Here is a 12,433-nt window from a genome sequence, read left to right as displayed (position 1 = left end):
TCAGGCGACCATCGCCATCGGCGTCCAAGCCACCTCCCTAGACTTAACTTCATTACATCTTCATAGGTAACTCATAATAATTTACAAATGTGTCTCTGAACTGTGGAATGTGATAAACGGTCCCATTAACACTCGTTTCTCGTCTATTTTGCATTGCTTCACATCGAAGTACAGTCTGAAGTCAACTGGGTTGAAAAAATCTAGGATCAAACTAACTGAGTGAGGCTGCTTAACCTGCTTTAATTAATTCAAATCTTGTTCGCCATTCTGTTGGTGAAGAAGCCAGTGATGAAACACTGCTGCATCATTAAGAACAGCATTTGCATCTGTTTTCTTCTGTTCCATCACTGTATGTTTTTTCCACTCAAGCAAATTGCTTTCAGCTGCATTGAATTATATATTAACAAAATAATTTTTTTAGGAGCTGTCTGGGGATAGTTCGACCGAAGATTAGAATATGCTTAAAAGGAAGTGCCTTATATTGGGGTTGCATTAGTCAAATAAGGCCTACAGATGGACAATAGAGATCAGCAGAAAAAACTTAAAACAAATAGGAGAGGAGCTGAGCCTAAACTTGAGAAGCCATAAGTAAGAAAACAAAAAGTGGAAAGAAAATAGAGAAAGCAGGAAAACCAGAAGCACAGTGCATTATAGAAGCAACACAGCGAAGACTGAAGCAGGAGAACCAGAAGCACAATGCATTACAGAAGCAACACAGCGAATACTGAAGCAGGAGAACCAGAAGCACTGTGCATTATAGAAGGAACACAGCGAATACTAAAGCAGGAGAACCAGAAGCACAGTGCATTACAGAAGCAACACAGTGAATACTGAAGTAGGAGAACCAGAAGCACTGTGCATTATAGAAGGAACACAGTGAAGACCAAAGCAGGAGAACCAGAAGCACAATGCATTATAGAAGCAACACAGCGAAGACTGAAGCAGGAGAGCCAGAAGCACAATACATCATAGAAGGAATACTGCGAAGACCGAAGCAGGAGAACCAGAAGCACAATGCATTATAGAAGCAACACAGCGAAGACTGAAGCAGGAGAACCAGAAGCACAATACATCATAGAAGGAATACTGCAAAGACTGAAGCAGGAGAACCAGCAGAACAATGCATTATAGAAGCAACACAGAGAAGACTGAAGCAGGAGAACCAGAAGCACAATACATCATAGAAGGAATACTGCGAAGACCGAAGCAGGAGAACTGGAAGCACAATGCATTATAGAAGCAACACAGCGAAGACTGAAGCAGGAGAACCAGAAGCACAATACATCATAGAAGGAATACTGCGAAGACTGAATCAAGGAAAACCAGCAGCACAATGCATTATAGAAGCAACACAGCGAAGACTGAAGCAGGAGAACCAGAAGCACAATACATCATAGAAGGAATACTGCGAAGACTGAATCAAGGAAAACCAGCAGCACAATGCATTATAGAAGCAACACAGCGAAGACTGAAGCAGGAGAACCAGAAGCACAATGCATTATAGAAGTAATACAGCGAATACTGAAGCAGGAGAACCAGAAGCACAATGCATTGTAAAAGCAACACGGCGAAGACTGAAGCAGGAGAACCAGAAGCACAATGCATTGTAGAAGGAACATGGTGAAGTCTGAAGCAGGAGAACCAGAAGCACAATGCATTATAGAAGGAAGACAGCGAAGACTGAAGCAGGAGAACCAGAAGCACAATGCATTGTAGAAGGAACATGGCGAAGTCTGAAGCAGGAGAACCAGAAGCACAATGCATTGTCGAAGGAAGACAGCGAAGACTGAAGCAGGAGAACCAGAAGCACAATGCATTATAGAAGGAAGACAGCGAAGACTGAAGCAAGAGAACAGGAAGCACAATGCATTGTAGAAGGAACATGGCGAAGTCTGAAGCAGGAGAACCAGAAGCACAATGCATTGTCGAAGGAAGACAGCGAAGACTGAAGCAGGAGAACCAGAAGCACAATGCATTATAGAAGGAAGACAGCGAAGACTGAAGCAAGAGAACCAGAAGCACAATGCATTATAGAAGGAAGACAGCGAAGACTGAAGCAAGAGAACCAGAAGCACAATGCATTGTAGAAGGAACATGGCGAAGTCTGAAGCAGAAGAACCAGAAGCACAATGCCTTATAGAAGGAAGACAGCGAAGACTGAAGCAGGAGAACCAGAAGCACAATGCATTGTAGAAGGAACATGGCGAAGTCTGAAGCAGGAGAACCAGAAGCACAATGCATTATAGAAGGAAGACAGCGAAGAGTGAAGCAGGAGAACCAGAAGCACAATGCATTATAGAAGGAACACGGCGAAGCCTGAAGCAGGAGAACCAGAGCTGCTGTCGGCAGAGGGAGATGAGCTCATACAAAAGCAGGAGAGAACATGGAATACATTGTGTCTAGCCTACAGCATGAGAACCCAATGTACACTCAAAGGTGGAAGGCTGAAAAGCTAGACTCGAGCAGGAGAATCAGAAGTACAGGCAGATGTGGGAAGCATATGGTCCGGATCCAAACAGGAGAACCAGAAATAGAACCAGTGGAGGAAGGAGTAGTGCATAGGATAAAGTAGGAGAGCATAAAGTACAATAATGGTTTTTTTATACTTTGAGATAAACTAAACTACAGATGACCAGTGAAATGGACAGCAGTAAAATGCTTTCTAAAACCAATACATATAGGTGTAAGCAATAATGAGTGCCTCTAAAAACCGTTTTAGATGTACTTGAATTTAACCAGATCTTCACCAGCTAAGTATAAACAATACATGCATTTTAGCATTAATGTCAGTCTCCATGTGTTTTCTTTCCAGGAGAGCACCACTGCAACTTACCACTCGAACTATTCGCCAAGTAATCCGCCTAGAGGGAGTGTCCGACGAGGAGACAGAAGATCATGAGGGCGACGCCTCTTCAAACCATCACCAGTCCCCACAGCACCCACCTGCGCAGTCAGAGTGACCAGCCTATGAAGGGAGGCCGAGGGTGACCTCTTTCCCGGATGATGCACACGGGATGTTGGACTATTTCATGAAGAACACAAAAGCTGTAGATGGGGAAAGTCTGGCATAAGGAAAAGGTCACTCATTCGTGGACTCTGGGGTTGAGTAGAAGACTCTAGAAATGCCCCCAGTATTCAAGCACACATACACATACGAACACAGACATAAACACAAACCACTGTCCATACACAACAACTTAGCCACAGATGTCATACATAGAGCACTTTACAAGGAGTGGCCCCATCTGTGACTGTGGATGGATCCTTTATTGCACCCCCTTAAGCAAAATGACAAACATCACAATGAGACACTAGCAGGGGTGGGAGATTCAACTCCCGCCCTCTGCCAATCAGGGGTAGGATGAATAGCTGGAATAGGGTGCCTTATCTCTGCCCAGTTCCTGGGGACACTACACTCTTAACAGACAGTTCGTATACACAGTTGGTCTGCAGTCTATTTTTAATCATGCATTTTTGCTCAAGCAACATTTACGGGCAATTTGGATTTCGTAAATTACAAATTACTCCAGCCACCAGGGTTGTGTAAGGCTGCGCCTGTTTACTCCCGCAAGCACTTTTACTATTTTAATTGACTTTTTTGCTTCTTGTATTATTACTATTTTATCTTTGCTGTAATGCTAAATAATGCGTGAATGGATAAGAAGAAAAAATGGCTGGCCCCTGTACAACCTGATGCAGGTAGTTCTCTTGTTGGTTGCTTTGTTTTTAACAAACGCTTTGTTTAATTGGCATTTCTGGACAATCATGAATATTGTCAAGGCTAGGTGTACATATCCAGAGAGGAGTGTTGAGATGCACAACCAAATAGCTGATCAGCAGCATCACTGTGCCCAGTAGTTGGAACGTCTTCCCGAGACCACCCAAGTGATTTAGTAGTGCATTGGGCCATCCTGGTGAAGCCGAGTTGTCAACTACCATCACCTTTAAACTTCACGGTTTCCTTTTCAGTGCACGTTTGTGTTCGACATGCTGGTGCAAAATATCCTTACACCTTCCAATCATCGGCCTTATTTCCCTAGTGTGTGTTTATTCTGGAATTTGTTTTGTCTAGTTTTTGTGGTCTGATTTCTTAGTCATGTACCGATCCTTTTCTTATCTCTCCGTGCCCATTCTTTTTATTTTTGTATGTTGAACTCTACTGTGGTCATTGAGGAGACTAGCATTTTTTAGCTTAGCACAGCCTGACATAACTCTTGCAAATTGGCTTAAGTCATTGTATTGATATTGCTGAAGGTACCGCAGTGCTGTTCCCCCCTATGCGGGCTTAGTGTTGCTGTGTAAGGCGCAGAAACAAAACAATCCTCTATCAAGAGGCAGCAAAGTATTGTCTTTCAACTTGTATCTCCTCCTCATCGGTTTTATTTGCAGAAGCCAAGTAGCTCATTTCGGTAGTTCCGGAATGCTGGTCCGGGTACCAGAGCCCTTCTGCTTTGTCAGTTTCAAGCACGTGTGTAGGTGGTGACCTGAAGTGGGCAACCACGACATTTGCACAGGAAAAATGAAGCCATGAAAGTGTGTATTCAGTATTTTTCACTTTTTTGTCCCAGTGTCTGTCTAGAGGAAATGTAAGACGTACCTTTCTTATGTATCATGTGCTCTTGTGTTATCATGTTTAGCATTCTGGATTATTTTTCTAATTTCTTAGCTTGGTATTTAAAAAGATAATAATTGTTCTCTCAAATGCCTGGCAGCATATACATGGTTTACGTACCCCAAGGTCATTCCGGCCATAGTTTGTGTGTTCTGTTTTTACCAGTGGTTGTCGCCTGGCCATCCAAGCTGCTCTAGAAGCTACCACTATTTTCATTATAAAACCCTAATCATTGTGTATTTATATACACTAACCTGTTACCGACGATAGTTCTCCTTCCTCGGATTGCTTATCTGAAGCAGACTCTTTTCTAAAGAAAAGTCAAGTATACACGTGAAGTAAAAATATTTCTTTATCTGTTGTCCAAAATGACCGCTGAGTTGTTGTTTGTATCAGCAAATGTGATATATGGTCTATTTAGGCAGACTCTTTTCTAAAGAAAAGTCAAGTATACACGTGAAGTAAAAATTTTTCTTTATCTGTTGTCCAAAATGACCGCTGAGCTGTTGTTTGTATCAGCAAATGTGATATATGGTCTATTTAACACTTCCGCATGACCTGGGGTTTGCAAACACCTATTTTATTGCGTAGCTTTCTAGATTCTGTTGGTAGAAAATAGTCTCCAAGGGCCATATTATCAACAACTAGTGATATTTATCGCTAAATAAGCTTAGCGACATTTTTTCTATTGCCGTGCATCGACGATTTTATCGCAGAGATAACGTTCTATTAGCAACGTTTATCTCAAATGCGATAAAATATCCGGCGATAGCGGCTTAATGCGTGAATATCGCTGGAAATCCAGCGATAATCAGGCATTAACGCCAATAGGGTCTTAACCTGAATATCCAACTCCCATTGGATATAGAGGTTAAGAAGTGGTCTGAGCAGGCGTTAGTTTTCAGCGATATTCGCGCTTAGCGGGAATTTTTTTATCACTACCCCTGCGTTGATGATAGCGATGTTAGCGACTGCCCCCAAACCGCTCGCTATCGCCTACAAACTGTCGCTAACTGCTGTTAGCGACAGCTTGCTAATAGTGCGATAAAATTATCGCCGCTTTAGCGGGAAAAAGTCCTGCTAAAGCTGCGATAAGGCCCTTGATAATATGCCCCCAAGTTTTTTAGTGTGCCCTCCATTTGCGACTGACTCGTCCGTGAAGCGATCTCGATTCGCAGGCACATTACAACAAGATCCGTCTTTGATGTTTGTCCTGCATGCTTCAGCCAATGGGCGTGCCTTGAACACTAGGTGGAAGTGTTCAATAAATGACCTGTCACACTTGCGTCTACAAATTAAATCTCAGCTTTCAACAGGAATAATTGGTGCGGTGTGCATTGAATCTTGTTAAGTTTCAATCCATTTGTGACATTCTGGGCTACCCAGAAGGATCGACAAAGTACCTCGAAACCACTAACCACAAAATAACCCAAACGATTGGGGCAGAACCTGCTGCAGAGTCTGAACAGAGCTCTTTCTACTTGATGTGTAATCTAATCAGGTGCCATGGTGAATTTTCATTTTGTGATGAAAGTGAGAAATGTAAGGGTTAATTTTGAGGTTGTTTCCCCCAATACCAAGATGTAAGACCTAAAACAATTGTGGTATTTGCGATTAAACAATCTCACATACCTGTGAGATATATACTGCTGTGGGTGAATGCACTTGTTGCAGAGATCTTTTTGCAACTGTTGGATCAGAAGTTCAGATGCCACTGGATTGATTCATCTTGTGAACATTCATAATTTGAGAAAACTGTTACTGTTCATTTCAGCTGTAGTGTCTATCATTTCCATGAAACAGTTCACTGTAACAGAATACATAGCCACTATCTTTTATTGTTTTTTTCTGACTATATTAAAAAGTGTAAGGTATACCATGACTGTGCTAAATAAAACAATGCTGAAATACAAATTGTTATTAAACATGTGCAGTAGTTAGATACTGCTCCTCTATGCCTTTGGTAAAATCGGAAGCCCCCTAAGGTGGCTTGCATAAGGGATAGCCAGATCCGGTGTGTCATAGTCCCTGTTGGTGTTTTGTTTTTATTTTTTTTATTTCATTTTATTTTAAAAATCCCTCTGTCCAAGTCTTTATCCATATTTTGTATCAATTTTAAGTAAGTGATTGTATTTGTGATGGTCCCTGATATCAGTAATGAAAAGCTCAAACATAAACTGTGGATAGATTATTTTCTAATTTACCTCATCTGTTTTTTTCTGAAATCTGCACATGGCATGACCCTCGAAGACCAGTGGACAGTTATGCAGTATAACACACAGTTAATTATAATCACAAAACTCCAGAAGTGCAGCCCTCTTTTCATATTTTTACTCTTAACATTTATTCCGCAGAGGAAGTTGGTTCACAAAACTTTGGCAGAGGATAAAAACAGAAGTCCTACAAACTACACCTGTCTAGATGTACTCTTCTATTTATTTTGAATGTGTAGTCTGTGTTGATTAACTCTCCGCAGTTTTCCGAAAACTTGGAACCTACAGAGATAGTTCTTCCTTCTAATTTCAAATGTGTTTTTATACTTTAAAAGATCCCAATATATGTAACATGTTTGAGTGTTGCGTTTCCTCTAAAATTTGACTGCACTCTGCAACACACTTTCCTATCCATTTAAATGTTAACTATGGCACTACCCAAAAGAGTACTCCTGGCATTTTTATTCTGCACTTCTGTTATCTATTTGATCATAATATTGAATTCCTGCTAAATGTTGCAGTCCTTTAATTTTTTTTCTAAAAAAAAAGTCAATGTTATTTCTTTGTGATTTTATTTGCTACTGAAAACAAAACGCAAAGGCACCCTCCCACTCCAATCAGTAATTGGTTATACTAGTGATTTTGACACATTTTTGGCAGGAGAGTATAACTTCTCGGAGTTCGGGTCTGCATAGTGTTTTTGTAATTGACGTGTTGGCAAGTTTTTGAAAAGTGTGAAAAATATGTCAAGGTAGCAATTGTTTTTAAATTGCGTTTTTACATGAACATTGTGACTTTACCAATGAGTTAATTATTGCATGCTCCTCTTTTTTACTATTTTGTATGTGAGAAATATGGCTTACCTTTCCTTGAAAGCCCTGAAGCTTGGCCAGTTAGGCATCTATCAGAATGGACTGGGGACAAGGGCAGACAGACCAGTGCTGTTCGTGCCTATTTACGTCTAAATTGACAGCATAGCTGTCTAGAAGACTTGTAACCAATTTTTTAAAATACAAATAGAGTAGAGTTGGCTCCACTTGCAGGGGTATTTCTCTCTCACCTCATGCTATTGACTATTTGGTGTATCATTCCTTCTATGGAGAGAGAAACTATGTTATACCTCAAAAAGTACTGCTAATCAACACAAATTAAAATATTTATCTCCTAGTTACATTGGTTACCAAAAGCCATTATTTGTTGCTTTTTTCACTGCGGCAGGCTGTTTATTAGTCTTCTTTTTAATTAATTCAGTCTTCACTTTTAGGGTTCTGGAATACTGATGTGCTGCCTGCTGGACATTCTTCCGAAACCATATAAATCAGTTTGCTCAGTCGAGGAATTCTATTTGTATTCCTGGTATCTGAGGTTATCAGAAGATTAGCTGACAGTTGTGTGTCTCTTGAAGGCGTTGAGGATTTTTCCAGTGACAGACTGGATAACGACTATCCTTTTTATATAGTGCCCAAACTCCACTAGGGCAGACCAGAACTGTATTAACCAGTATTACTATTAAGTTGTGTATCTGGTGAATTTCAATCTGCAGAATCCACACACAATTTACCACTAAAATACATTTCCTGAAATAGACATTAAAGATAAAAGATTACATTTTTTACATACTAGAAATCAGATGGTTTGGGACTCGTCATGTATAAAAATTAAGAGTGTGATCTGGCAGTGCGAACTGACCTTTGCTTCATTAAATTATGTTGCAGTCATTGCTCAGGCATCAAAGTTACACTAAAGCCTTTTTATATTGTGTCTTAACACCACTGAAATAGACCAGGGCATTATGTCGGATATTACTATTAAGTAAACTCAGTGGTATTCATTTTACCCACTTCTGGATGACGAAAGACCACCATTCTTGCAAATTAGAACAGACCCATACACTAAACTATTGTGTATTTTCACAAAGGAGAGAGAGAGAGAGCAAAACAGACCGTCTATAACAACATTGCCATAAAAATCTTTATGAGGTACACATGTTGAATATTCATGATAACTTATTTATATGATGCTTAGTGCTGACATTGACTTTATAAGACTATTCTATATCTAAAAGATAAGAGAAGTGATTAGCAAGCAGATAAAGTGATTAGCCCAAGATCTCAAAATCTTTTAAGAGGAGAACCATAAGTCAGAACTTTGGCTTCCTGAATTCGCCAGCAATAAGTTAGCCACTAGACTGTACTTAAGAAGTCATTTGAGATTATAAATTTAGTTGTCCTATATATTAGCCGTGTGACGGGGTTGGCATATATCTATAATAGAATTTATGTGCTTGAACTGGAAGCAAGAACTGACTTCTTTTGTTTTATTGTATTGCAGTCATGTGTTTGAGTATCAAACATGCCACTACAGCAACATTGCATTGCTGATACTATTATGTGCACAAACTCAGCTCCACCACTGTTTTATTGGCCTTGGGATTTAAGTTTCATTTGTTTGTGGAAATATTTTTTGTCTAATTTTTTTGTATGCGCGGCGGTTAATGATAATCAGAGACTTATTTTTGAAAACTATATCAGATACAGGTTTTCCTGTATTTTTTAATATGTATATAGAGTTGGTTCTGTCAATTATGGTTCTTTTTGGTTTGGGGTGAAGAGCATATCTTTGTAAGCACTACCCCACTAAACTGTCTTTGCAGTTAAGTGTGCAGCTTGCAGGTTTTGAAAGGGTAAAGGATTGATGGGCAAATTAATAAACAGCACTTAATTTGCAAACTGCACAGGGAACTCTCCTTAATTTCCTCCTGCAAATGGTTGCTTCAATTTACTAAGTGTATAAATCCCTCTTTGGATTTTGTAGGTGTGTCTATTTCGTCAAAATGTTAAAGCTTCCACCTTTTGTGGTTAATAAGCAATCCTTCTGACTCCAATGACTACTGATGGGATATTTAGAAATCTCCAAATTGCCGATTATGGTCAATAATCTTCTTCTGTGCACCTCTTCTTCATGCAGGTTCTGCTTTGGGGGTCTCTCATTGTGAATGAAGAGATATTTGAAGTAGCTGCCTTAGTTTTTTTTCGGGTCTCTCCCCCCCTCCCCCCCCCCCCAGTGCATGCTGGGAATCTTTGATTTGATGTTGTGTCTCGTATTGCGGGTCTGAAAAAGGAGCAGTTGAGAATAGTTGAATTGTCCGTTGATGCTTCGCTATACATCTGAAAAGGACTGTTTCTTTGTTTCATGAATAAAACTCAGTAAAACCTGTTATTTTGCATATGTCCGTTTCAAATTTATAGATTCTAATATTCGGGCCTCATTCACAAAGATGAAATCTCTAAACATACTCCTATTGGTAGCAAAGACTTTTGATTGCTATTCACATTCACAGAAGACTCAGGTATATGTTAAGGAAATCTGTGATTGTTGCAGTTTTCTAGTCCTCTGTTTTCCTTTATAGATTATCAGGTATATTAATTCAGGTGATTCAGTTGTACCATATTAACAGTACAAATCGGAAAGTAAGCAGATTTGTTTGAAGGAAAGCCAGGTCTCAAAAAGTGGCATGGAGTAATGTGGTAAAGTGAGGTGAGGAAATATGTCCGATTTAAATTTAGTTTTTACTTCTAATTTAAATACAAAGGATTTTTCATTTAAAGACTCAGTTTTGCGCACACCCTCTTGCCATGCCGGGATGTTCTATACCATCTCTCAGACGTTCAGCATCATTTACACCTGGGTCCTCCGGCATATATTTAGAAGTTAACAGTTTAAGAACGGTTAATCAAAAGTATGTGAATGTCCGCTAAGTTAACACTAACCAAAAAGATCTGCATATTTGGCACAACATCAGTAGTTGTATTTGTTCTCGGTGCAGGATAAGAAATATCCAGATTTTTTTTATCAAGATTTTCTGCACATCAGTGGAACTTACACAATGAAAAGTCCTTGAGTGTCATGCTTCTGTATTTTAAATATATATGTTTTATTTTAATTCAAAATCCCTAAGCTTTTAGTTTTGGAGTTCAATTCAGATTTTTTCCTTTAAAGTCAAATGCTTATGTTTTAATGTAGATTTTCAAATGTCAATTTTCTTATCTCCAGATGATAATCTATTTTTTTTAAACTCTGATGTATTTTAGGTTGGTGATCGGTATGTGAATTCTGTATTTTGAGATTTAATTTTAATTTGGTGTTTAGTATTTTAACTCGGTATACTATATTTTGATGCAGTATTCATTAATTTCAGAATGCTTTTCTCTGTTTTAATTTGGAATACTGCTTTCATTTTCAAAAACATTTTGATGAAAAAAGTACAATTTCTGAATGGTAAAAGTATAATTTGGTTTGGCCTACTCAAAATGCAGGTTTGATGTACTGGTGTATTATGTTACTCATATCACAATTAACAGTCTGTAATTTACACCTTCGATGCTAACTTGAGCTGACCATGTCAAGAGAAACAACCATGTGAATGGGTAACTCTAAAATCAACTGAAAATGCCTGAAAATCTGTAGTAGACTTTTTTTTAGAAATTGTGAACTCTTCAATGAAACTTTCTACAGATAATTGTAGCTTTTGGTACGCTACAATGGACACTTATTTTGTCCTCAGCTGCTTGGCAGCAAGCCATTCCCCATTCAAATATGATGCCATTTCCCATATGCTGTTAACTTTATTCTATTATGTTAAAATTTGCCTTTTTTGGATATTCTATTGTCATTTAAGGTCGGAGCGGCAGCAAATGCTCCTTTTAAAAACAGACGGTTTGTGGCTTATAATAAAAATTCATCTCAGATAATATATGTAGCATCTGTGTTTTTTCCTGGGTTTCTGCATGAGTTGTAAAGAAGAACCACTTGCATTTGTTCTGCAGCTGTCTGCAAGCGACACCCTTGGCGCCGTTCCCTTTAAACCCAGTAGAGTATTATCCACCAATTTTAGGGAACTGTTCATCTTTTTATTAAAGGATATGAAAAGGAGATGTACTTTGGTTCCCAATGGTAAGTGAGTTGCATTGACTTGAGAGATCTAAGCTCCAGTGCATTACGCTAGTCTACTGTAATTCTTAGCGGAAGTGGGAAGATTTAATGGAAGAAAATGTACAATTCATTAGATTCTTTGTGAAATAAAATACTTTCATGACCAAGTAAATTCTAGAAGCCCATAATTTGGTGAGATGCAAGGTGGCATCACTCAATTTTGTGTGCATGCAAGATAAATATTTCAACTCGCATTCATTTTTTTTTACTGATAAATGTTGCACAAAAGGCAAATAGTGTTACAGGTAACTATTACCGAGTAGCAGTTGCAAGTTATGATTGTGAAATAGTCATTGTTCAGTAAAACAGGTGTAGTCTTGCAGTATGTCTTTGTTAAACATCATCTCTTTGTGATTATATAGAAATGTGAGAGTTATTTAATATTTACATGACTCCTCTTGAAAGAGTGGTCTCCCCCTCAGGAGTGAGGATCATCAGCTATGCTGATGATACTCAGCTTGTGGTAGGCCTCACCCAGCTGGTGGAACAACCCGAAGTTCTTCATGACTGCCTCGCTAATGTCCATCGCTGGATGTCCCATTCTGCCCTTAAGCTCAATGGAGAGAAAACCGAGCTGATGCTGATGGGCAAATCCAGTCCCACACTCATTGCTAGC

The 12,433-nt window shown here is 39.1% G+C and overlaps 1 protein-coding gene across 3 annotated transcripts in view; it reads left to right on the top strand.

Moving 5' to 3' along the window:
- Positions 1–11,576, top strand: part of LOC147701804 (myosin-10-like) — a 633,212-nt gene extending 621,636 nt beyond the window's left edge. For all 3 annotated transcript variants that reach the window (XM_086930428.1, XM_086930427.1, XM_086930429.1), the window contains exon 42: positions 2,813–11,576. In XM_086930428.1, the coding sequence (XP_086786554.1) occupies positions 2,813–2,960 (148 nt within the window). In that variant the 3' untranslated portion in view covers positions 2,961–11,576. The remainder of the gene's footprint in view (positions 1–2,812) is intronic.
- The last annotated feature ends 857 nt before the right edge of the window (positions 11,577–12,433 follow it).

The sequence above is a fragment of the Lissotriton vulgaris genome, chromosome 7 (assembly GCF_964263255.1).
Source record: "Lissotriton vulgaris chromosome 7, aLisVul1.2, whole genome shotgun sequence".
NCBI classification, from domain to species: Eukaryota; Metazoa; Chordata; class Amphibia; order Caudata; family Salamandridae; genus Lissotriton; species Lissotriton vulgaris.
Note: the sequence above shows the minus strand (reverse complement) of the source record. Positions and strands in the feature narration are given on the sequence as shown.